The 25,685-nt window shown below is 40.5% G+C and overlaps 1 protein-coding gene and 1 non-coding gene across 2 annotated transcripts in view; one reads left to right on the top strand and one right to left on the bottom strand.

Moving 5' to 3' along the window:
* Positions 1–25,685, top strand: part of GAP43 (growth associated protein 43) — a 91,958-nt gene that overhangs the window by 43,661 nt on the left and 22,612 nt on the right. The window contains exon 2 of the mRNA XM_010985027.3: positions 4,748–5,354. Within this exon, the coding sequence (XP_010983329.1) occupies positions 4,748–5,354 (607 nt within the window). The remainder of the gene's footprint in view (positions 1–4,747; positions 5,355–25,685) is intronic.
* Positions 18,491–18,563, bottom strand: TRNAS-AGA (transfer RNA serine (anticodon AGA)). Its single transcript has one exon. It is a non-coding gene; the product is annotated as a tRNA-Ser (tRNA).

Raw genomic sequence — 25,685 nt, 5'->3', positions numbered from 1 at the left:
ATCTTTTGCTCAGTCAGATGGAAAATATTTTGGTTTACTAAAAATGTTCCTAGCAAGAAGAACTGGTCCACACCAGTGATTTTTTTTTTAAAGCATTTAAAATTCAGTCCTCTTCGTGAGAAAATTTGAAATATTATCATAGTAGTACTTAGAGCTAGCAGAAGTAGATTCAGGGTCAAATTCCTCTATACTTGGAAGACTGAAGTATTCCTATGATAATTAGAAAAAAATAAATGAATCGAAGTGTCCCAATTGGAGGGATGATGTTATTTTAGTCTTGAAAGTTAGGCATTTATAGATTTTTGCCTAAAGCTCTTTTGTAACATAATGAATGCAAATGTTTGGACATCTTAGACTGAATCCTATGTTGTCCACTTCCTCTTCCCCCAGAGGAAAAGGAAACTATTAACCAGAGCAACAATGTTGGGTATTAAATAACTACCTCTTACATTTAGCTTTCTTATCCGTGATTCTTAAATATTGATGAAAATTACTGCCCTTTTACTTAATGGATTTTAAAATTTGACTAGATCCCAACAAGTTAGTATAAAGATACCCTTCATATTCTTCAAACCAATATTCAGCCAAGATTTTAATCTTGGTTGAAAAGTTAAAAATTCCCATGCCTTAGTTTCCTCTAAGATTTTAGAAATTACAGGACTCCCAAACAAACTGGTCAGTAAAGACTCTAAAAAGATTCTAAACTATAGCCATGAAGATTTCTGACAAATTATGGTGACTCTTCCTACATATAAGGAACTGTGTCGGCACGTCCACCTTAGTTAATTAACATATAGCAACAATTCCATGCAGAAATGAAAGAATTTCATCAGAGCTCAGCATAAAGCTTATTTGTGGCAAGATTGAGTTTAAAAAATAAATCTATCTTAATGAGATTATAAACTGACTCTTTAGCCATTAAATACCAGGATCGCCTTTTTCTGGACCTCCTGCATCCATAACTGACGTATTGACACTTGGCCTTACTTTATAAGATGGGTGTAATGCCATCTCATCAGGTGTCTCCTTGAATTCCTGGGAAATTATTGATTATAAATACTGTGAGGTTACTTTTTAAAGTGTATTATAAAAGGAATCCTGTGTGGATAGATCCCTTTCTGTCTGTTCACTAGGGTTTCTCTAGTGCCTGGCAGAGGCACTCAGTATTGTTAAATGAATAGGTGAATGAGGATGTTGACACGATGCTTTATGGATAATCTGCTGCAAGAAAGACTAAGCTATTCCAGGTCACTAATGCAATAGAATTGGACTTGGGGTTGATTGGCTGGGGAGAAGACCTGAGTTCAACTACAAGCTGGGCCACTGACAGACTCACTCACTCTATCAATTGAGGCAAGTGACTTAACTTTTCAGGGCATGGCTTTTCCATTTAGAAGCTGAAAGTGTTGTGCTGAATGTACCAGGTGATCTCTGCTATCTCTGGGCTCAAATATTCTTTGTTTTAAGGAAGCACTTCTTGTTTGTGTGTATATATTATATACATAATAATATATATATTATAATAAAAATGTGTATTTTTATTGAAGCATAGCCAGTTTACAATGTTGTGTCAATTTCTGGTGTATAGCATAATACTTCAGTCATACATGAACATACATATATTCACTTTCATATTCTTTTTCACCATAGGTTACTACAAGATATTGAATATTGTTTCCTGTGCTGTACAGTATGAACTTGCTGTTTATCTATTTTTAAGGAAGCACTTCTATTTCCAGTTGGGAAAAGATCTATGTGGTCTGACACCTTGGGGGTACCCTAGCAGCCAGTCTTGGAAAATGTTCTCGTCATTCTTGTCTCCTCTCTCAGCAAGACACACTCCTAGTGCAATTACCCCCAGTACTGTGAAAGGAATTTTACCAGAAAATGCCTGTAGTTTAAGCCATATTTATGGAGTCAATTATAGGTACAAAAAGAAAGAAACACACACAATCTGGCATTGTCTAGCTCTAGATCCAATTTTTACTTAAAATACTTTCCTTTCTGGGTACCTCTGTTCAATCATTTAAGTTTGAGCTCATCTTAGGCTGGTTTTTCCCTCCCTCCCCCTCCTTTCTCCCCATTCTCCTTCTCCCCTTCCCCCTCCATCCCTGTCTCTCTGTCTCTCTGAAAAAATTTGTATTAGTTGTCTATTTCCAACCTGTCCCTAAAATCTAGTTCCCCTAAGTTTCTGATGATATTAAGTGGGCCAGCATTCCTCCGGGAGGAGCTGCATCATGCCTGTGGGGTACTTGGAGCACCTCTTTGGGTGTGTCCACCTATTAGGGTACTCTGCTCTTCTTACAGGATTGTCTCACCTCTCTCTTAACTATGGTCTTTCATGATTCTCTCCCTTCTTGCCCACCCCTTCCTCTCTTGTGCCCCTTACACTCCTGAATTGTTCAGGTGAGCCTGATCCCACAGTCTTGGCACCCAAATCTAGTCTGAGCCTTTCTAAACAGTCATTTTAACATAGAGCCTGTGCACAGAAGTTTAAGTCCTGATCATTTGGAAAGTTAAAGTGGCAGATGATCTGAGAAACAGAGAAAGAGGGAGAGACAGAGATGGCTTGGGGGTGGGGTGGAAAGAATTGAGAGGGGCACTTCCTTTCCATGTAAAGTATCTTCTTCATGTCATTCAGACTCTCAGATTCCTTCTTTTTATGGTTTCCAGGCTTTTCAAGGGTTTTATCCCCTTTCCTCTGTGCTGTTAAAGAGAAAAGAGTGATGTGTTTTTTCTTGAGTCACTGGAGATCTTTTCTGCTCACCTGCCCACTCTGAAATAATTGGTTTGTTCACATTCATGAGGAGCAGTATTTGTGTTAAAGAACCACTTGGCATCAGTACCCAACTGCAGATGTCTTATCATATAAGATGGTGCCTCATTCAGTAAACTCAAGATAGAGTAAAATAAATTAACAACATTTTGGCTGCATGCTTCATTCACAACTGTTAATTTAACAGGGTTATGCATCCATCTCTGAGCAGAGAGCTCCTGGCAGGGACAGCTGCTCCCGTGCCCCAGATTGTGCTGTGTGCGTCCCAGTAGGAGTCAGTAAGAGCAGCAGGAGAGCAGGAAGGTGGTAGTGCATCAGCAGTGTGGCAACGTGGCCGGGGGAGGAGGGAGCAGGATGTGCCCCTCCAAAGTGCTTTCATCACTCCTTCATTCTTTGTATGGGTACATGCACAGTTAACAGAAGAAGAAGAAAAATTTGTCTTGGGTTTTACTGGAAATTTGTCAGTCCTGCTTTTACTCTCACATACAGCTTATTTTCAAAAATACCTTTGTATATCTACTAGCATGTTGATGGACCTAAGCAATACAGACCCATATGCTTGTACAAAGAATGCCAGACAGGTCTACATCATGATGAACAGGATCTGGGTCACTGGGGCAGAGCTGGTATGACAGGTGGAAAACATACCTTGTGTTGGCCTGCTGCAATTTGCATCCTAAACTAGAGCAAAGACCTAGGTCAAGATTGGGGCCAAGCACAGGACTTGGTACATGATAAGCATCCTTTAATTATTGGTCTTTTGAAGGAAATTTGCTGCATTGTTCACTGCTGTATTTCCCCAGTGCCTAAAACACTTCACTAAAGTTAACTAGACATATTGTGATTTTTTTTGAATATATACAAATATTGAACCACTATGTTACACACCTGAAACCAATATAATGGTTATATGGAAACTATAAGTAACCACATTGGGGTGTCATGGTAGGCAGTGGAGCTATATAGAATTTTGAGTATTTGCCCAGACATTCCTTTTCATGACTGTACCTTCTATTCCTATCCTCTGATTTAATTTCCATGTGGGAAAAAGTTATTTTCAGCCTATGTTATGCTGTAACATGATCAAATAGTAAAGATTTTGTATTCTAGTCTTTGCCTTTAGTACTGGGATGGCTCTATTGATAATATAAAACTCATTTTCAGCTTAAACTGCTTTCGGAATAAGAAATTGTGGTTTAGTGAATATGTGCCACTCTTTCAAAAGTGGAAGCAGTGTTTTCCATTCTTTTTTTAAAACCCAGGAATAATGGCCATTTTCTGAATTCAAATTTTGAAGGTCTGGTATGCTCATTACTGATTTTGGACCACGTACAGAGGAAAGCAGACACCATTTTGTGACCAGCACTCTGAGTTGTCACATTCTGAATGAATCCCTCAAAGGCCTGGACTCATTTGCGTTTCACACAAGAACCTGATGGAATTTGCTGTCTAAACCTTGACTATACTCTTTACCCCAAATTGATTGGTTTCCTCAGACTTGAAATCTTGGGGAAAAAATAGACTTTTCCGTAATATTTTTTTTTAAATCATAAAGTTTTTCACGAAGTCGCGCTCAGAAACCTTAAAAAATCAGTGTCTTTCAGAGCACTTTGATCAAGACCTAGGGTGAGTGTGATTTGAATTTTCAAGATATGTCTACAAAAGGGCTGATTTAAGTTTGACAATGGAGGGACACTGAGCTGGGGAAAGAAATACGTATAAAACCATGCCAGTGATTCTGGAAGGCCAAAAGGACATTAATTTCCCCATAAAATGGTGTGTTCTCTCCTAAATTCTTCACCTGGGAAAGAGGGGGCTTGGTCTGAATTTCCAGAGTATTGTTGATTTCTTAACTCCAAGCACAGTGCCTGGCACAAAATAAGTCATTCAACAAATACTTGTTGACTGCTGTGATCTGAAGGAAAAGAACATTATTCCATCTCTCCTTTTTCCCTCCTTCTCTCCATAAAGGTTGAAAAAAATGATGAGGACCAAAAGATTGAACAAGATGGCATCAAACCAGAAGATAAAGCTCATAAGGCCGCGACCAAAATTCAGGCTAGCTTCCGTGGACACATAACGAGGAAAAAGCTCAAAGGAGAGAAGAAGGGTGATGCCCCCGCCGCCGAGGCCGAGGTGAATGAGAAGGATGACGCCGCGGTTGCTGATGGCGCCGAGAAGAAGGAGGGAGACGGTTCCACTCCCGCTGAAGTGGCCTCAGCCACCGGCCCCAAGCCCGAGGAGGCCGGCAAAGCCGGTGAAACTCCTTCCGAGGAGAAGAAGGGGGAGGGCGCCCCCGATGCTGCCACAGAGCAGGCAGCCCCCCAGGCTCCTGCCGCCTCGGAGAAGACCGGCTCGGCTGAGACAGAAAGTGCCACTAAAGCTTCCACTGACAACTCGCCGTCCTCCAAGGCCGAAGACGCGCCAGCCAAGGAGGAGCCTAAACAAGCCGACGTGCCTGCTGCTGTCACTGCTGCTGCTGCCGCCACCACCCCTGCTGCAGAGGATGCTGCTGCCAAGGCAGCAGCCCAGCCTCCGACGGAGACTGCGGAGGGCAGCCAAGCCGAGGAGAAGATAGGTGAGCGACCTCCGGGGCAGACGCTGGTGCTGGGTGGGCCAGGGGGCCTGTTCGGAAAGAAGGGCCACCTGCGCCATCAAGGGAGACGGGAAATGTCCAGAAGGTGTTTTCAGGAAATTCAGGGAAGCTTCAGTTAATTCCCAAAGTGGTACGTCTAAGAGTTAACTCTGGCCACTTAAGTTCTCAAATTGTCTTCAAGCCTGAGAGAGAACTCAGGCAGGTCTGTGTAGCAGCCGGTACTAAACAAATCTAGCAATTACCTTCCTAACTGAACTGGCATAAAGAGTAAAACAAGGTAATCCTGGTTTAAAAAATATATATTCTGTGTGCTGGATAGACTTAGTTTCATAAGAAATTACTGAAGCTACGTATATTTTGTGGATGGGAATTAGCTCATGTGATTATTTGGCTCTAGGAAGTGCCTGGTATAAATGCAGCCAACTCCTTACTGATTCAGATGATCTAGTTTGTGAATTGCCGGCAGCAAAAACATAATCTCAGACCACCTTTCCCTAGCCCACAGTATGTTTCCAGGCATTCTCCCCACCGACTGGTGAGCAGTGTGCGTATGTGTACGTTCGCTCAGAGAATGTTAATTGTGACATTAATCGAGGTCAGGCTAATTAGGAAAATAAGTCTGTTGATGTTGCCAAAAACAAAAGAAAAACCCCAAATATAGAACATGTTGTGAAGTCAAACATAAATTATCATTTTATTATTGAAGACACTACTTTCTGCCATATGCATACATAATCGAATGTTGACTATGATTACAAAAAGGTACTGGATTCTCTTTGGCTTGGAGCTCTAACTTGGAGTGTTTTCACTGTTACTGCCCAAAGAGCCTGTGCAGAATTGGAACAGAGCATTCCCAGTGCAAGATGAATTTAACAGAATTTCACCCCTGGACATTAGACCTTCCCCTCACCCCAACCCATTCATAGTGGTAAAGGAGACTAGCAGTCTCCAAGGTCTTTCTCTGGCCTAGTATGACCCATGAATACCCTTCAGCCCCAAACCTTGAAGATAAAGTTGCTTCTGTGCCAGTTTAAAAGGTTGGGTTTACTCCTTGAGATTTAGTGATTTAACCCACGATGTGTCCAAGGACTCAAATTTGGCCTGGACCACATTGTGCCCTTTGGAAAGGACCTACTCCATGAGAATGGTCTGGGAAATGTCTTGTTATCTGAACATTAGATTGAGAAAGTAGTTATTGGACATTTGCCGTGATACCCATTTCTCCAGATTAGGTACTGCAAATTTTAGACATTTTCAGGTCTACTTCTTCCATCTTCCCCCAAAATTCTGTGAGGAAGAAGCCCAATTATATTAATTATTATTGTTATTAGCATTCTCTAGCTTCAGATAAATCACACACCTCTTTCTACCAGTGACTCATTTTAAATCTTTATTCCAACTACATACCTGCCCCAGGGGCCAGACCTTGAGGTTAAGAAGATGGGAATATTTCCCTGGAAAAGGTAAGGCATGTGATAAGAATGGTTTTGGTTTTCATTTACTCAGCAAAACGAATCTTGTTAACGACTCTTCTTAAGGTTTGAGTTCCAGCCTTAGAGATGATGGCTGGAAATCATTTTGCATATGACAGACTACCTTTATGTAATTTCCATAAATCTTAAAAATTAGTCATAATTTTAAATATAGAAAATATTTGGCATTGCTCAGATCATATTTTATGAACTGGGATTTCTGAAATTGTAAGTAGAGACAGAAAGATATAATGTGACTTTAGGTATATGCTCATGATTTGGCTTAACAGAAAGGAAGACAGCTTTAATCAATGAAGTCTAAAAATAATATATTTTAAAGGAAATTCAGTTTTATTATTTCTCAAGTTATGATCATTCAAATGAATTAATAAAATATTTTATGTAGTACATGCTCAATAAGTGATGAATGAATGAAAATCGGACAGATTTAATTTATAGATAATAATTTGTTTACTCATTCATATATTCTTCCTGCAGTCTTGCTTATTCCATTCAGTTATTTGATTAAAAATGTGTCTGGTCAGTGGAAGCAAATAGAGATTGTGCTCTGTACTAAACAATACTGATTCCGACTGAAAAATGTCTCAATTAGTCTGAGTTTAATATGTACACTGAAAGGTAATTGAAACGTGTAGATGAAGTTCAACTTGAAGGTAATCACAAAGGGCGGTTTATTTTACATTGTCTCTGAGCTTGGGTAGGTATTGTCCTCTTGGATAGATTTTGAAGTGCTGCCTGTAGTCTGTTTCTGGACTGATGTAACTATTATCTTTGTCTGCTGTATGTGACAAGCACAAATTACCCAGGTATGGTGAGTCTCATGGAATCACAGAAACTGGAGGTGACAAGATCTATTACAACATCTCAAGCCCAAATTCCCAGCGGTCCTGTACCACATTTTCCTCTATCTCCTACTGAATTTCATTCTAATCCAGGTTAAAATAACAATATTTCCGGTTGAGCTCTACTATTTGGGAATGAAAGGGTCCTGTGATTGCCTGGAGGGGTGTAGAGAGACATTCTGAGAAGGTGGAGTGGGTTGAGGGCAGAACAAGCCAAAAGAGAGAATTCAGGACAAAAACTGCTGTCAGTAAGAGGATCCAAAACTTTGGACCAAATCTGATCACTACTGTAATACAAATGGGAATTCTTTGTAAATTACACACATTTTGTTTATTTTACTTCCTTTACTATTAATGGGTTTATTAAAGGTGGATGCCATTTGCATTAGGACCTTTGGAATTTTTTTTTTTTGCCTTCTTTTTTTTAATCCTCCAACCATATCTCCTTATCTCTGCTTTGCCACTCTGCCTGCCCATATCTCTGTATGTTTATGGCCAAAAGATTTCAGTGCATCTCTGATGATGATTCCTTTATAGGAGGAGGAGTATTTATAGCATCTTCAGCACACGGCCTCCTTTCAGCTATGAGGAGAGAACTTCCAAGCCTCTTTTAGCGATCATGTGTTTGGTGTCTCCTGCTGGATAGTGTCACTGTGCTCACTGGGCTCCCAGTGAAAGAATTCTCTGCTCTGTCTCTTCTCCATGATAACCTGTTGACTTTCCCCAGTGGAGAACTCTAAAGTTTCTGCCATGGCTATATTCAGTGATGTAGTATTACCAAAGTAACACATCCAGGAGGCTAGAAATCAGCGATGTTGATGAGTGGCTTCCACAGAATACTCCACTAATACTAGTAAGAAGTGTAGCTCTGGGTTACCCTAGATTTTCTGTATGTTGATTTTATTTTCATGGTCTCTTTACTTCTTTCTAATTGGGGTCATCAATAATGATCTGGGAAAGAGATGAGTTCTATTTATCATTCCTCTGAATAGAAAAACAGTAACTCAGTGTCTCTCTACCTCTTTTCCTTCTTTTTCTGCCTCCTTCCTCCCTCCCTCCCCACATCCCTCTCTCCTTCTCTTCCTCGCTCCCTTTGTTCCTTCCTTTTCCCCTTCCAAATAAAATAAAATATAAATATATTAACTTTCTACCATGCTAGGCTTTAGGGTCACAGAACTGAAGATACGGTCACTGCCCTTAAGGAGTTGGGAGTGGGAGTGGGAGTGGGAGTGGGATGAAATGCAGGCAGTGGCGTTGAAAACAATCACAGTAATAACCTCAACTCAATTAAATTCTACAAAAAGATATGGGGTACCTCTATATGCCAGTGCATTCTGGAACAAAATATTGATGAGACAGTTCTTCAAGCAATTTGATATGTGCTAAAAAGGTTTTTATATAATATGTGTTTCTAGAGCCAAATTATTTAGCAAAAAGAATAAATGCAGTTTCTGGAATGCTAATTATGTGTTTAAAAAAAAAAGAAAGAAAGAAATTCCCAGCCCATGTTCCTGGAGTTGGAAAAATTCTTTACACTCCCCAGAACAAAATTTTCCTAAGGCCCAAGTAATCATCCATATTTTTAGCCCTCCAAAGGACAGATCCACTTCTACTGCTCTCTCTGTCATGTGTGAGATTTCCCAAGGATATTTACACTTATTTGGCAGGGTGCCTCATAAGCGGTTTTGATTTGATATGTGGTTTCAACCACTTCCCAAATTTATACACAACTCATAAAGAGTGAAAATTTGGGTTATGAAAGTCCATAAATGCTGTCCATAAAACATGGGCACCCTGTCAGCTACTCAGTGGCATGCTGCTTAAATACTGTTGATTATTAAGCATTTATGGAAACATTTTTATATTGCTAGAGTAATCATTTTTATTGGCTTTCCTTGACAACAATCCAGTGGCATTTGATAATATTTTCCTTTCCGCCTTTACATTCTGAGAATTAAGGCAAAGTAAATGGATATTCTGCCCACAGACAGTGACAAACAGGGGTCAAACTGATAGATTCCTAAAACCTCACCTTCACCTTAGCCTTGCAGTTATTTACCTTCCTTTTAAGGTGCTATGTTTTATCCCAGTTCCTGCATTTCCTCTTTATCAGTTTCTGATTATTGTCAGGAAACACCAACCAGGTCCTAGGACATTCTCTGTCCTGCACACCTACTAAAATAATGCCAAGGAAAGAATGTTGGACTCAGATAAGGAGACCAGGATCCTAACCTCAATATTTTTATTAATCAGATGTGGATCTTAGGAACGTCATTGGTTCTCTCTGAACTTCAGTTATCTCATCTTTAAGACGAGGACTAGGATAGTTGGTTTTTAAGTATTTTTCATTGTTGAAAATACACAGTTTCTAAAAAAATTACATAGTTTCTATAATAAGTAGCACTTAATGAGCATGTGTTAAGTGTCAGACCCTGTGCTGAGTGCTATGTGGAGATTATCCCATTTGATCATCAGAACCATACTGTGGTGTAAGTGCTGTAATTTCCTGTCCTGTTTTACAGATGAGGAATCTGAGGTTTAGCGAGATGGAGGCACCTAAACTTCAACAGCTGGCAAGTAGCTAAATCAAGAGCTGAACTCTGACAGCCTGATTACAGAGGTCATGTATTTAACCCTGACAGCCAGGAAGAAATGAGATGAGCGGGATGTCTAAGAACATCCCCTCATCCGTATGATCGGGTACTCCAGACTCTTGTCTGGGAATCACTAGCGATCGTATTTACAGACAGGTATCCAGTAACGAAGCATACTCCTTGGTCATAGTTTCCTCACAGCCCCATCACTCCAGAATTATTGGGAATATTAAACTAGTTCTGCAACTTGAGCTCTTAGTTTGAACATCCTTCAAATATTGTTTATTAGACTAAGAGAGCTATGAAGATCAGTTAGAATTAGTTGTTTTTAACGGGATCACTGCTGGCTCCATTAAACATGTCGGGAGAACAGAAATTTAGAAACTGAAATTTTCGGAGCTTAATCAGCTGAAAGTGATTTCATGTATTCTAGACAATTCCTGTCCTCAACTTAGCTTATCAGAATTAGGATCTTTTAAGTTTCTAGTTTATATCTTGTTCCTCCTTTTTGGTGAGTGCATTTTCAAAGGACCCTGATACCTTTACATTTGTAACTAAAATAATGTAAAGAACTTAATCAGTAGGGCAGTGTGGAGAGCAATCACTATCTCGTCAAACAAAAACATTTAAGCAGACAATAGAGAAGAAGAGATGTGTTTTAGAGTCAAGAAATTCATACTGTGAGGCCTTTTATCCATTCTTTCATTACTCATATTTAATAACTACTGTCACCTTATAAACCAATAAACAGGCATGTAAGTAACACCTCTGATTTTAAATGCTGAAACTACATTTGGAATTGAAAATCAAATAGTATTTCTTAAAATGTGGAATATTTTTCAGGTACTAATGTATATTCATCAAATTTTTTTCTCTTTTTTCTCTACATACATACATGCACACACACACACACACACACACACACACACACACACACACACACACATACATATACACATAATTCCAAAAGGATTAAAAGGAGGAGGAGGAAGAACCAAGAGTAGCCAGAGTTACAGAAAGTCAGTCCATTTCGCTAAACATGGAGACAAAGCAGAGCACTTGATGTAATGGACTAGAAAGCATTGAGTGGTCATTCCTCTTATTTTGTTCTGACAATCATAGCTTCATTAAATAAAGAATGAAAAGCTTTCTGTAACCATTCATAAAAGGAAGGGAAGAAGGAAACCAGTAGTGCTGCTTAAAGCTACAAGACCAGAGCCCTTGACGATCTCCCAGGGCTGTGTGGTTTACAGCATGCGTAAAGAGGAGGGAGAGGTTTGAAAAGATGTGTAAGTTTTGCCAGCCCTCTTAGTCATGTTTGGATTTTGTGCCATAAGAAAGTGACTGGATCAGGTGCTGAACCTCAGAGCAATTCATATCATCAAGAAAATTTGAATCACTGCCTTCTTCAAAAAATCTTCAGCGTTAATCTCACAGCTTGGCTTTCTAAGCAAATAATTTACTTCGAGGCTTATTTACAAGAATTTCCCATAAATAATTTTCACAACGATGATGAATAGCATCATGTTTTTAATAGATCCAGTATCTTATAGGAAGTACATAGTGCAAATGTTCTGTATTTTCAGCATAACAGACCAAACACTGCCTAAAATCAAGGGACCTAGGTTCTTGTTCAGATTCTGCTAATGATGTCAGGACAGCTCTTTGGCACTCTGAGCCTAGTTCTAGCACCTGCCAAGTAAGTGTATTCAACTAGGTCTTCTCTGACTTCTAGCTTCAAAAGGCAAGTATGCAATGGTAGACGAGAGAGGGATTTTGAAGAGGGGGTATGTGGCCTCTTACTCAACCATTTTCACTTTCCCGTAGTCTCTTATTTTATAAACTATTAAATAGTGGGCTTAAGGGACAGGGCAGATAGTACAGAAGCCTGGATAGATAGGCAAAGATTTCAGGAAGAGACAGCACTAAGAAAGTTGATGGTTACAATGGAGGGTCAGGAGACTGCAAGGAAATCTCAATGAAATTTGCTAACCCAGCTTACACTTGAGATTTAAAATAAACAGTTGACAGTGATATTTTCTGATATGATTAGACACTTGCTTTTAACCTCCCTGGGATGGAAAACTACAGCAAGTGTGGCTGTAATTTACTGTCAATAGTTATACTTTCTTCTTAGACTTAATTTATTATTAATTTATTTTTATACCTATCTTATTTCATGAAAATAATTAAAACAACTTCAACAGTGTATAAAGCCTTGGATTCTTGTGTAGAGCAATAGATGCCTTTGGCAGACAATTGTGGTTGATAAGCTTTTTAAAAGATTTTGTCAGGAGACCATCATTAAAGTGTAAGAATTATATAAATAGGCCTAATCCTCCAATTCTCTTATTCACTCTACAGTCATAGGAATTGGCTCTTTGACCACTAGTGAAATTGGCTACCAGGCCTACGTGTCGGAATTGGGCTGCTGTACATCCCAGGAACAGGTGGTGTGAATGGTGCACAAGTTAGGTGCGATCGCTCAGCAGTTCTCACACATATTTTCAATCTTCAGACCACAAATTAAGGGATTTTGGAAGATAAATAATTATTTTTTTGGGGAAAAAATATACAGCTTTATTAAGATATCAATCACAGAACATGCAGTTCGCCTATTAAAAAATGTACAGTTCAATAGTTTTTAGTATATTTGCAGAGTTGTACAACTATCGCAACAATTTGAGAACATTTTTATTACCCCGCAAAGGAACTCTGTACCCACTAGCAATCAGTCACTTACTTTTCTTTCTTCCACCCCTATCTTAACCCCAGGCATTACTAATGTAACAGATGAAATACGTTAGTTCAATCATCTCACACCATTCTGTTCGGAATGGAAACTGCAGTATCTTCAGGGGAAAAGAAAGGACCCTAGGAGGGCTATTTGCCTTTCCTTATAAATCATGTTCAATATTAATGTTCTTTCCTGGAGGCATATATATGGTCAAGTAAGTCCGGAGGCTAGTTTTTTGTTAATATTTTTTTCCCAGTATGAGTTGGTAGAATATTTTGGATTTTGGAATAGAAACTAGAAACCACTCATCTAAATGGTCCCATCTGTGTGTGTGTCTCTCAGAGTGGAGACAATCATGCTTACAGCCCTGCAAGAATATTCTGTTTGCCTTGGGGTATGAAGAAGTGAAGAATATGATTCAGATATGCTCAAGCACTGTATCTGTGCCTATAGCGTACTTTTCTGCCAACTCACAAACACATATGGACACATACAAACACACACACACAGACTCAGTATGTAGCGAAAGGCCTGTCTAGGAGTTCAGGCCATCGGAGAAAGTCTGGAAGAACAATGAACTTCATGCTTTTTTCACTCTTCAGGTCAACAAGAAGTGAGGTGGGGAGTGGCTCCAGGCACCTCTCTCTGTCTCTTGGAGGGTGTGTGTGAACACTAACGCTCCTTTCGCTGCTGGTTGTGTTATTGAGATGTGTTTGTGGATCTACAGCGAGATGGAAAGAGTGAGGTGTTAGGACTAAGGCTACCTGTGATGAAATCTATAGTGGATGAAAATCAAAGCCTGCTTAGGCTAATTAAGGGGAGATAGTCCAGGAAGACTTCTTGGTGTAGTTACTGAGTCTTGAAGGACAAGATGTATCTAATAAAAAAAGGTGTCTTTTATTTTTTAAAAAAAGTTGAGAAACCACCTTTCATTCAAATTAACACTGAAATATAAATAATTTCATTCAAGTTGTAATTCAGCAGTAGCTTTTGAAGATTAACCCAGAGTGGGAAAAGCAGCACTAGCATATGTGTTGTTTATTGTGGAATCCCCCGCGCCTTTTTCAGTGGGAAACAGAAGGCAACCAGTAAGTACTTGATGAATGAGTTAAGGATGAATGAACAATGTTATCACAGTAGAGAAAAATCCTAAGCTGACTTAAAAGACTAGATTCTAACCTTAATCTAATTCTAACTTTGGGCACGTAAATTATTTGAATTCTTTGAGCGTAAGCAGACCCTTTCATGAAACAAACATGTTGGACAGAGGATTTCAGAATCACTGCTATTTCTAAAGTAGCTCGACAGTGCCGTTACGACACATCCCAACCTTTCTGCTGATTCTAAGTGACAGGGGGAGGCAGACACTGGCTCAGGCAGAAAGCTGTGCTGCTGCCAACTTTTCTTCTGTTTTGGAAGCTGAATACGGAAGCTCATTGGGAAGTTTTGTGGTTACTCAGGGGCACACGTCACCCCCGAGGTAGCCAGAATTCAAACCACTGAGGGCTTCAGAGACCACGGTGAGCATTTTGCATTCTGTTCAGAAACATATTGAGAACTAGAGGAAACCAAAGCTGCTCCCTTCTGAAAGCAGGTGATTAATTTCATTTCAGCCCCATGAGTGACCTGTGTGTGGCTCTTGCCAGTGTGTGACAGGTACACCCAGGGAAGGAATGCTCTGCCAGGCTTCTTGGCTCCTTTTCCTCATCTGACATGTTTAAGTAATCTCTGCAAGGTGTTCCGAGTCTGCTGAACCTGCTGAGCCCCACTATAGGATGAATTGTTAATATGTTCCCAAACCCATGGTGTTGGGACAGAGACCAGAAAACAGGCTTTCCCTCTCCTGCTGCCCGTTCTCCTTTTCCGCAGTAGTGCAAACAGCATGCGTGTACAGCTTGTGAGCCGTTCACACGGCAGGCCACAGGGAACGTTGGGCTGGGAGACTGAATAGACTTCTCCCCACATATAAACTGTAACTTGAAGCAACTCTCACGGATTTGATAAAAAGACAGAAAGGACTCCACTTTGTGAAACTGTGTCCAGTTCAATTTAAAGGGCTACGCAAGGCCAGGGTTTAGCAGTGTGGTTGCAGCCCTCTCCCCACTGGTGTAATCAGATCCTCAGAGAGAGAAAAGCAGCCGTGAAAGATGCTTGTCTCCCTCCTTCCTTCTCCTTTAGTGCAGATGGTTTAACTGTAGTAGGTGGGAGAGGAGAACCTGGCTTCTATTGGAAGACAGAAGCCAGTTTCCTCTTTCTAGCCAGTTTTTTTAAAAAAAGAAAAACAGAAGGTAAAAACCAAAGCAAAACCCTGTCACATTCTGATTAGCTGTTTGGGTATGCTTCCTTCCCAGTAGAAAAGTAGACACTTGAGGTGTACCAGTGTGTTTGTAGTGCTCTGAGAGTGGTCTGGCTAGAAGTTGGGTGCGGTTGTCAAATTACATACTGCTTTTGGAAAATCTATGAGGGGAAACCCTTCTCTGTTTTCCCAACATCCTGATAAAGCAGGTTTTTGCAAGAGTACCACACAATAAATGAAAAAATTGTTTTTCACATTCAGAACTAATCTGGATTTCTGGTTACATGCTTATCTCATCAGGAGTCTCCACCAAAAGTTACATTTGACATTTGAGTTAGAACAAGCATTTATCACAGTTTGGGCATTATTAAATAATATTTCTCTTTCCCATTCTCTCCCTATATTTGTTTTGGTCATTGCCTGACCATTTGCCTTGAGGTATATGATGATTGTGACTATACATGGATACATGTTGCAATTTTTTAAAAAAGCGTAAAAGATAAATCATTTGAGGTTGGTGGTATGGTTTTAATCAGATGTCTCCAGTGATGTGCTGGTAAACTGGCTCTCAACAAACAAACAAACAAACAAAAACCTACAAAACCCCAATTCAGAAAGCCCTGATTTGTAATGTTTGTTGTAAACACTCCCATCACGGCTGATTTCAGGCTACCAGTGTATTGTCACTGAACTCACAGTTGGGAAGTGATGCTAACGACTTGCTCTCAGTAGCCAACAGGAGTCAGCTCCATTGTATCCCAAATCAATATATTTTAATAATTTAATACACTTTACTTTTGGTAACTAAAATACCAGAACAATAATTATCAGTACCCAAACACATAAATACCAATTTATAACACCCACTTATATACATATATGGATGCCTTTAGAACTAGTTTTAATATCTGTAGTGATTTCTGTTGTGCATCGTACACTTATATAAAGGTTAAGAAAAAGGGTAAAGTTTAGAGTTGTAAAAATTGGTACTAAAGGGATGGATGGATATCGCCTCAAAAGTGTGATCTGAGCTGCATGTTTTTAATGAATTGAAAGGCCTTTTATCTTTTCAGAGATGAGTGCAGCATTCAGACTGAATTGCGGCCATGGCTGGCTTTTCTAACTTCTAATGCAGAGGAGGGGTGACCTCTTTCCTTTCCTCAACATAATTTTCAGTGAAATGATGCTTTTAATTCTAAGTGGAACATTGTGAAATGATGAATTGACAGGCGGTAGAATCAGATTAGTAATTATTAAAAAGTAAAGTTTTTAAAATTTTTAGCCTGGGCATCATTTGTTCAAGTAAGTCTCAAATATACATACTGAACCCTGGGCAGAGCTGAACTGGTTGAGAATGGTGGGGGAATGGAGATGCCTGGAGAGGCCCAGAAGTCCTTTTAACTCTGCTTCTATCCCTCGCCTCTAAATGGACCTTCTCTGGGCTCTGAAGGATAGTTTGAAATATACAAATTTAAGAAACTTCTCTTACTGACTTATTTCCACATGTGGCCAGAGAAATGGTCAAGTTGGACCTGAACCTGTCAGTCTCACTCACTGAAGCTGGTCTTCACAGTGAGTGTGGCTGACTACAGCCACGCTGATTAAGTAGTAAATTATGTATACTATTTAGAAGGTCAAAAAACTCCCCATCCCCATATTATAGTCCAATTGTTCGTCATAGATAGGTTTGGTCTGAGTAACCTCTAGGCACAGTGTCAGGTACATTAAACTATGTTCTATTTTATTTTGGTTCCAAGTAGTATGGAGGTCATGCAAAATTTATTTTATAAATAATATACTTTGTATATATTATTTATTTCTAAATAGCTTTATTTTATTTTTATTAGTAAAATTTTATTTTCTAAAGCCTTGTTTTAAAACCCTACATCAGTGAATTTTGGGTTGTTTTCCTTGGAGCCTTTAAATTTCCAGGGAGTAGCACCACGGAAGTGGTTTCTGGGAACTGGGTTGTCTTACAGAGGCCAGGATGGTGGAGCTCTGGGTCCTCCACCATCCCATAATCCCCTATTCCTCCACTGACTATTTCTGGATCTTAGGAAAACTCTGGCATTTTAACTGATAATAATTGAAAATTATGTTGTAAACTTAAGGCCAACCTCAAAAGTCCTTGAGTTGTGGCGTGATTAAAACTCAACTGGGCGTGATTCAGAACTCAGCTTTTCATTCAGGCATCCACTCTATGCTCTGATTGAATTGTTCGTCTTACTAACTGATGATCTTCCCAGACATATTATAGGACTTGTCTAAATTCTGATTGTTCAAATTCAAGTAGAAATTGTTCGGATGGTTCATATTCAATAATCATTGATTTATAGTGCAAATTGTTTTAAAAAGAAAAAGAAGAAAGGAAGTTAGGTGACTCACCCAGGATTACTAACCAAGGCTAAATAAAATTACGACATCCATAGCTTCTGGGTCTTTAAGCAAAAGAAACAGATTAACAATGCAACAATATTTTTTATTTCTACTCCAATTGGCAACATAATTGTATAAACAAAACATTCTCTCTGATGAGCTACCACTTAAGGAATTCCATCTATGTAATTTTGAAATAGCCACAAAAATAAGATTTCTAGAAAGCTAAAGCCTAAAATCTGTCTCAAGAATTCTAAAAAATCCATCACCTTTCCTTCTTCCACTCACTCTGCAACCCCAGTGAATAATAGCTGTCTGTGCCTCTGTCTAAGAGGATACCAAAAAGGAAACACCGTGTGCAATAGAGTCAGAGATTAACATCCTAAATGTCACTTGAATGATTAATATCATGTCAAGAAACAGCCCACCTGGGTGAAAGGAGTAGATCCAATAACGGCACAATAATCTCAGGCTTAGGGTTAGAAAGGCTTTGACTTCTTATAATTTCCAACAGACTGCTTGAAGACCACTCATACAAAGTTACAGACTTATACCTTTGCATACAAATACCCTATGCAAAACCTTTAAGCGCTTACCTTTGGAATGAAATCTCAGTTATAACCATGGCCTACAAGGCCGCATTGACCCAACTTCGGCTTCTCTCTCTGATCATGTGTCCTACTCTTCTTCTCTCTTCCCCAGCAAGCCCACATTTCTTTTAATGTTTTCTTTTTTTTTTTTTAATGGGGTGGGGGTAGGTAATTAGGTTTATTTATTTAATGGAGGTACTGGTAATTGAACCCAGGACCTCGTGCATTCTAGGCATGCACTCTGCCACTGAGCTATACCCTCCCCTCCTCAGCCACATTTCTTAGGGTCTCCTGAACACACAGCTTGTTCCTATCTCAGGGCCATTGCATTTGCTTTCTCCCTTGGTCTTCCCATGGCTGCCTCTTAGCCCTGAGGTCTCCATTTGCATACCGTTTGCTCAGAGAAGGCGTTCTTGACCATTTGACCAGAACAGCACCACCCCTGCCAGCCCCAACAGTTCTACCACGTTATCCAATTTGTGTTCTTTGTATTACTCTTAGTGCCTAAAGTGATGTATTTATCAATCTTTCACTAGACTTTCCGTTTCCTGAAGGCAGGGGCTTGGCATCCTTCAGCAGGGTATCCCCAGTTCTCAGAATGGACCCCAGCACAGAGATAGTCCTTAATGGACATCACCGATTAACTCATAATGTGAATTTCCTCTGTGGAGGGACTTCTTTTCATATGTAGCTTGGGAATGTTGCCGCAAAACCGGCCTCTGCACCCCGAAGACGGATTGAGACTCGGAGGCCGAGTTTTGGGAGGATTAGAAAAGAACAGCTGTATTGCTTTGCCAGGCAGAGGGATGTCACAGCGGGCCCGTGCCTTAGAGGCTGGGGATCCATCCTGGAGTGGGAGGTCTTGAAGTCTTACAGAAAAAAACTGGATGGAACAGAAAAGGTGATAATCAGGTGCTTCGCAGGGTGCTGCTACATTCCACTTAACCTCCATGAATCTCTCTGGTCCTGGGGGAACTGCAGAGGGTCTGTCCATTCTTCTGAGGTTATCGTCCCATTACCTTCTTCCCCGGGCATAGCCTCTGGGTTAAAACTATTGTATTGAAGTTCGGAGGTTACTTAGCACAAAAGCAGTGAGGGGGAAAAAGCAAACTTCAGGGTTTCTTAGAAGGAATCAGCAGTTTTAGCATCAGGGAAGTTAGTTTGTTTCTTACTCCTTCAAGAAGTGGAATCATTTTATTTTTCAAATGTGAAGACCCACCAAAAAAGCTAAGAATTTTTTAGACAGGAGTATGATTTTATTGCTTACAGCCCAACTCTCATAGACTTTAGTAAATCAGCAACCTCTTTTCCATGACCTATCACCCAGGCACCCAGACACTCTGCATCTGGGGGAGGCTGTTTGGCTCAGAAGGGAAACTGGTCAGAGTGTTAGAAGTTCGGGTCCCTAGGAAGCACCAGGTGGGGCGTGGGTGGCGGCTCTTTACTGAATAAAGAGGAAAGGTGAAAGAGAAGGGATGAAGAATGGAGTAGAAAATGGGAGAGGGAAACGGAAGAGGAAAAGTAGAAGAGGACAAGACGTGGAAGCTTCAGAGGAGGGAGAAAGAATAAAAAGAAGTAAAGAAAGAAGAGAAGGCAGAGAAGAGAAAGAAGCAGGAGCATGAAGCCTGGGGAAAGCAGGACTGGAGGGGTGGTGACGGGGGCAGAGGAGAGGCACTGAGCACTGAGTGATGTGGGGTCCCTCTGCGGCTAGCATCCCCTGTGGAGTGAGCAGGACACTCTTACCTTCTTCTCTGGTAAGAGGGTAAGGTTTTCAGGTGTCCAGCACTCTATTCTTGACTTCACAAATAGCAGGCCCTAAAGGACTCCCTGGCAAGTGGATTTTCTGTCTCCGAGCAGATCTAAGTGGCAGATGGAGCCCGGCTCCCCAAGGAGAAGACACCCCCCACTACACACTCCACTCACTGTTGCTGGAACCCTTCTGCAGCGTCAGTCCCCCAGCCAGTGCAGCCTCAGCAAAGCCACGGGCCCTGCCTCTGCTGGCACCCAGGCACAGAAAGAAGAGGCGAGGTGCGCTTCACTGCCCCACAAGTTTAAAAGGAGGCTTCTTTTCATCCTAATCATTCTGTATTCCAAGGCAGGTTTCAGAAACATTTTTTACTTTGAACGCATCCTAGGGAAAGAGTTTTGGAATCACAGCATCCTGGGTTCTCCCCATGTGCCTTTCATGATTTGTTTAACTCCCCAGTCTCTTTATGCATAAGATGGAGATAATAACATTGCCCTCAATAGTTGTTGTGAGGATTTAATAATGTAACGTATTAAAAGAACCTGATGCAGAGTAGGTCTTCAGAGAACATCATTCTGCTTTACCATTTTTTCTGATAACCTGAAATACTCCCCTCTTCCCATATGGAAATCCTCTGGACAGCTCTCCAAATTGGAGATAGTAAAAGCAGGGATCTTCTGTCATATTTTCATGCGTAAAATAGTTGGTGGAAAAGATTCTTTTGTCCAGTAAATAAATAACCACTTTTTTCTCTTTTTTTTTTGGTGAACTAAAGTAACATATATCAGAGCATAAAGTACTACAAAAGAAAAGTGCATTACTTAATGGATACTGCAAGAGTTGACAGAGAATTGCAACAGCCGAGGATTTAGGCAGCTTCCTTCCTTGGAGGACTGCAGTGCAAGGGGAAGATCATAGACGTTGGCACTGGACTGCGTACGTCTGAATCAAAGGCTTTATACTACTAGCTCAGCATCAGTTTTGTCATCTGTGAAATCATATAGTATCTTTGCTGCTGAACTTGGTAGTTGCTGGTACTAAGTAGACCCCATGTAACGTGCCTACTATGATATTTTATTGAACACATAGTAAGATAGTAAGTGTCTAATAGAAAGTCACCATTGTTTCTGGTTTCTTTCAACAGAAGCTGTTGGGAAACTTTTTTTTCCCTTGGCACTACACCTCTGATTTTATAAAGAAAATGAATGGGCAAATAGGACATGTTTTATGGCCGGCAAGAGAGACACATAATGATTTGCAGTCTCTTCTGGGAGTCTGAGACTTTTCTATTTGTCTTACCTTGTAGCTCAGAAAGATTACAGGTCCTCACATTATCAGTAATGATGGAGCTTGGAAGTCAGCCAAGGCCACCAGGTAGTGATGTTAAGATTAATTTAGGCTCCATGTAATTGGTCCCTGAGAAACTGCCATCTAGGGATTCAATAGAAAATCTTGGGGTCCCTTAAGGGATATAGCTAATACACTTTTTCTAGGTAGATATCAGCTATAAATTGTTACATCTTGGATTTCAATCTTACAAACTTAGACCTACGAGGGAACTTAAAAATCTCCTATACCTGGGAACTGGGTGGTCTTCAGAAGGGGCCTTTAAACCTCTGAAATTATTTGCAACATGTTATACTGTGAGTGAACATGGATGATATTCCCATGACCTTGTCTTTCATCAGATACTCAGCTGGGACCACGACACACAAAGATTAAGATCCACTGTCCTCGAACACTCTCCAGGAGATGTTGTATTGTTGTGTATTTTAACGTAAGAGGAAACACGCTCTGGGATTCAGTTTGCATGGTCTGTCCGTGGTCACATAATGAGTTAGCTGCAGAAAAAAGGAGATAAACCTAGATGTCCCAAGACTGTCTTTACTTATTAATATGCATAACTTCCATACTGCACTAGGCACTGTGGGGGATACAGACACATAATAGTGAATACCTGTTGTCATGGAAGTTGCAATCTGGCTGAGAAAAAAATAGGAATCTTAAAAAAAAAATCCAAGACCAGTCAAGACCAATATAAGTAAGTGCATGCTTGCAGGCTGCAAATTGTGATTGCAAAGAAGGAATTCAGAGGTCAGGATGATGGGTAGGGGCCAAAGGAAAGAAATGAACATCATTATGGAGTGTTGGTGAAGATTCTGGTCCAGTCACTCATGTCAGTGTGGGAAGGTGGGTTATACTGGGCCTGCTTATTAAAAAGCCTTAACGTGGTTAGAGGACTTCACTCTTCGTGCAGCAGTTAATAGAGGGATAATCGAGGGTGACTGAAGTTTTTACTTTATTGTAATATTTTTGCTCCAAGAATGCTCTGATGTTTCTACAAGGTCTACGCAAAGCAGTCTACACTTACTGATTCAGTTCAAAGACCAATAACAATTTTAGTTTATGCGTTAAAAGTGGCTTCAGTGAACAGCACTTAGACTGAGCTTTTAATCATTGCTAAAGGACGGAAAAAGAAAAAATAATGTCAGGACAGCTTAAAAGTAGAACCAATCACAGTAGGTTGTTCCAACCCTATTGCATCGCTCTGTCCCTTGCCCGCAGCCGTTTCTTCCTGGAGAGCGTCCTGACTTTGCCTTCCACCCAGGCTCCACGGCTGGGAACGGAATTACGCTGGTGCCCTCTGCTGGGGGGAGATGGGAAGTTCAGCAGGAAACAATGGTGTCCTGGTCTTTGCACCTAGGGGCTGAATAGGTGCTTCTGGGCCCACAGCAGCCTCCAGGCTGGATTCATTTAGTGCTATTTACGGGGCTTACCAGTCAGGTATGGTCTGGCACCATGCCCAAATTCATTAACCAGAAGGAGTAATCAGATTTTTATTGTAAGGAGATTGTCAGCTAATTTTTAAAAGTAGTCCAAGGAAACACTCCCCTTTGACAGTTTGAGAGCTGGACACTCCTTTCACTGAACACAGTGCCATGACTCATGGTGGGTGGTCGCCATCGTGCTACCAAACAATACCTCCTGAGAGGCCAGTGAGACTCTGAGGCCATTTTTTAATCCTGTTCAATTATTATTTATTTATTTATTTTAATGACAGGAAAAGCACATTGATATTCATCACTGAATTCTTGGCTCAGCTAATCAGAATGAATGCCGTGGTGTTAAATTAGATTCTGAGCGTCTATTCGGGTGTTCCTGTAGTACCCTGCTCAGCTGACTTTTTGCTAGAGGTGAAAAAACATTCAGTTGTAATTAAGAAAGGGGTAGGGGAGTGCTGAGAAGGAGACCAAAGGAGAGAAGAGTTGTGAATTCTCCTGTGTGCAAATTGGAGGTGAACTTCTAAAATAAAATGATGGGGTGGGGGAGGAGAGCATGGATTATTTCCATCACACTATTATTTTATTTTATTTAGGATCAATAGCATGGACATGGAGGTCTGCCTCTGGTTTCCATAACAACCTGGCTTATTGAAAGACTGCCGGCTCCACAAATCCCCAATTATCAGCCTTGCAGGGCTTATTAATGGAGCTGAGGATCCCAGTGAGGCAGGCAGCTCATTGCTGGCACGTGCTTGGTGGGCCGGCCGGAGGGTGGAGGAGATGGGAAGGGGCTTTTGTGGTGAGACAGCAGCCATTTGTCCCCCTGTCACTGAGTGGGGTGCAAGGCATTCAGGAGACCATGTGAGCGTCTCCTGAAGCCTTGAGTGGCAGGGACGGCTGTTGTAGGCAGCCCAGAAATCGAAGTGGAGATTGTTATTTCCAGGCCCACCCCGAAGCCATTCATCTGGAATAAATCCATATGAATGTATCACACGCCCTGTATGTTTATTGAGCTCCTATAATTAATTGAGGCTTCCTCACAAAGACAATGGTGACTCTATATTTCTAATATTAACTCAAGCTTTAATTAACATGTGAAGCCAACCTAATGCATATTAGATAGCTTTGAATTACTCAGTCTTTGGTCTGGTGTTGGCTTATTAAGTCCTCACCATTGAATAACTGCAATAGCAACAATCATACTGACGATGATAACAATATAAACACCATTTACTTGTCTTGTGCCAGGCTCTCTGCTAAATGCTCTACGTAGGGTTTCTTGTTTAAGCCTCATAATAACCCAATGATGAGCAGCTTCATTGTCCCTTTTACTGAAGTAAGGGAACTTAGAGGACTTCTCTCAGGCCACATGGCTAGTGAGTGTGAATACATTGGAGTCTCATTTCTGCTCCCTGCATATAACTTCTTTTATTTTCCTCTTATTATTTAATTTGGATGGCCTCGAGACAGGAAAGGAATAGCATGTTTATAGTAAATTCTGTGTTCTCCAATGTGATTGGAGAATGGAACATTCTGGTTAATCAAATGTTTTGATTAATAATTGCCATCTGTGTCATTATTGAATTTCCAATTGGGAAAGGTTTGGGATATAATAAAATACAGACATTACAAGTATAGTAATCATAGTCATAAAATGCTTTAGGACTATTATACAGATGTCAATTTTTATTGTGATGCAAACATGTTCATTGATAAATATGTCTGTTTGACAGAATGCCAGATTTTTTTTTTTTTGTAGCAGAGAAAGAGCAATGCCTGAACACTATGAATTTTATATATTTCAAAGTACTTTATGTGAACCACCACTGAAGTGCCATGTGATCAGAAAAAAATCTTTTGGGGTCTTTCAGAGTTAAAGGATATCAGTGCTTGGAAAACTTCAAACTCATTAAATACTCTGGATCCCTAGACTGTGTTTTTATTAAACCAGAACCTTACACTATGGAAAATGAAATATGATGCTCCCTTGAGGTGGTTCAATCCAAATCTGTCATAAAGCACTATGACAGGAAATCCAGGTTGGCTGAATTTTCATCATAGCTGCTCAAACGATTTTTTTTATGCTTTTAGTCTCCAAAACCAACAATAGAACTTGTTCACAAGGACCCTGTCTTATCAAGGATTAAGAGAAGGGCTGTTTTATTTCGTACTTACTGAGCGTATCATCTAAGCTTTTTAGGCATCTCATACTTCATAACACCTCTGTGAGGTAGGTACTATCTCTACTCTATAGATGGAGAAATTGAGGTGCAGAGAGCTTATACAACAGGCTCAGAGCATCCCCTCTGGGACATGGTGGGTTCTCAGTGTGAACTCAGGTTGTCCAGCCCTGAGTCTGTATTTCTAACCAGAGCTGTCTATATTCAGTGTGTCAAATCTGCGTCTTCCTAGTCTCTCTTAAATTCACAGCAGTCACACCTACCTTCCCAACCTTCTGCTGAAACAAATTTTGCCAAAGTCACAAATGACTTCCTCGTTGCTAAAATCCAGCACTCAGTTCTGTGGCTGCATCTTCTTTGACTTACCGTAGCATTTCATAGTTGATCATTTTCTACTCTTTGAAATATTTTAGTTACTGCTCTTCCAGCCTATTACTTATTCTTGACTTTTCTCCTGACACATTGACCATTCTCTTCCAGTGTCCCTTGCCCTTGCTTCTTCATCTCCTGTTTTCTAATTATTGGAGTCCCCACAGCTCAGTCTGGGGCTTCCTATTCTCTGTTATGTCTGGTCCTTTGGTGATATCTCCCAGGTCACGGCTTCCAATACCGCCTACCACCTGGTGAACCCGTGTTCCACCTGTGGCCCAGACCTCTTTCCCCACTCCTGACAGC

This window comes from Camelus dromedarius, chromosome 2 (assembly GCF_036321535.1).
Source record: "Camelus dromedarius isolate mCamDro1 chromosome 2, mCamDro1.pat, whole genome shotgun sequence".
NCBI classification, from domain to species: Eukaryota; Metazoa; Chordata; class Mammalia; order Artiodactyla; family Camelidae; genus Camelus; species Camelus dromedarius.
This window is presented reverse-complemented; position numbering and strand designations above follow the sequence as displayed.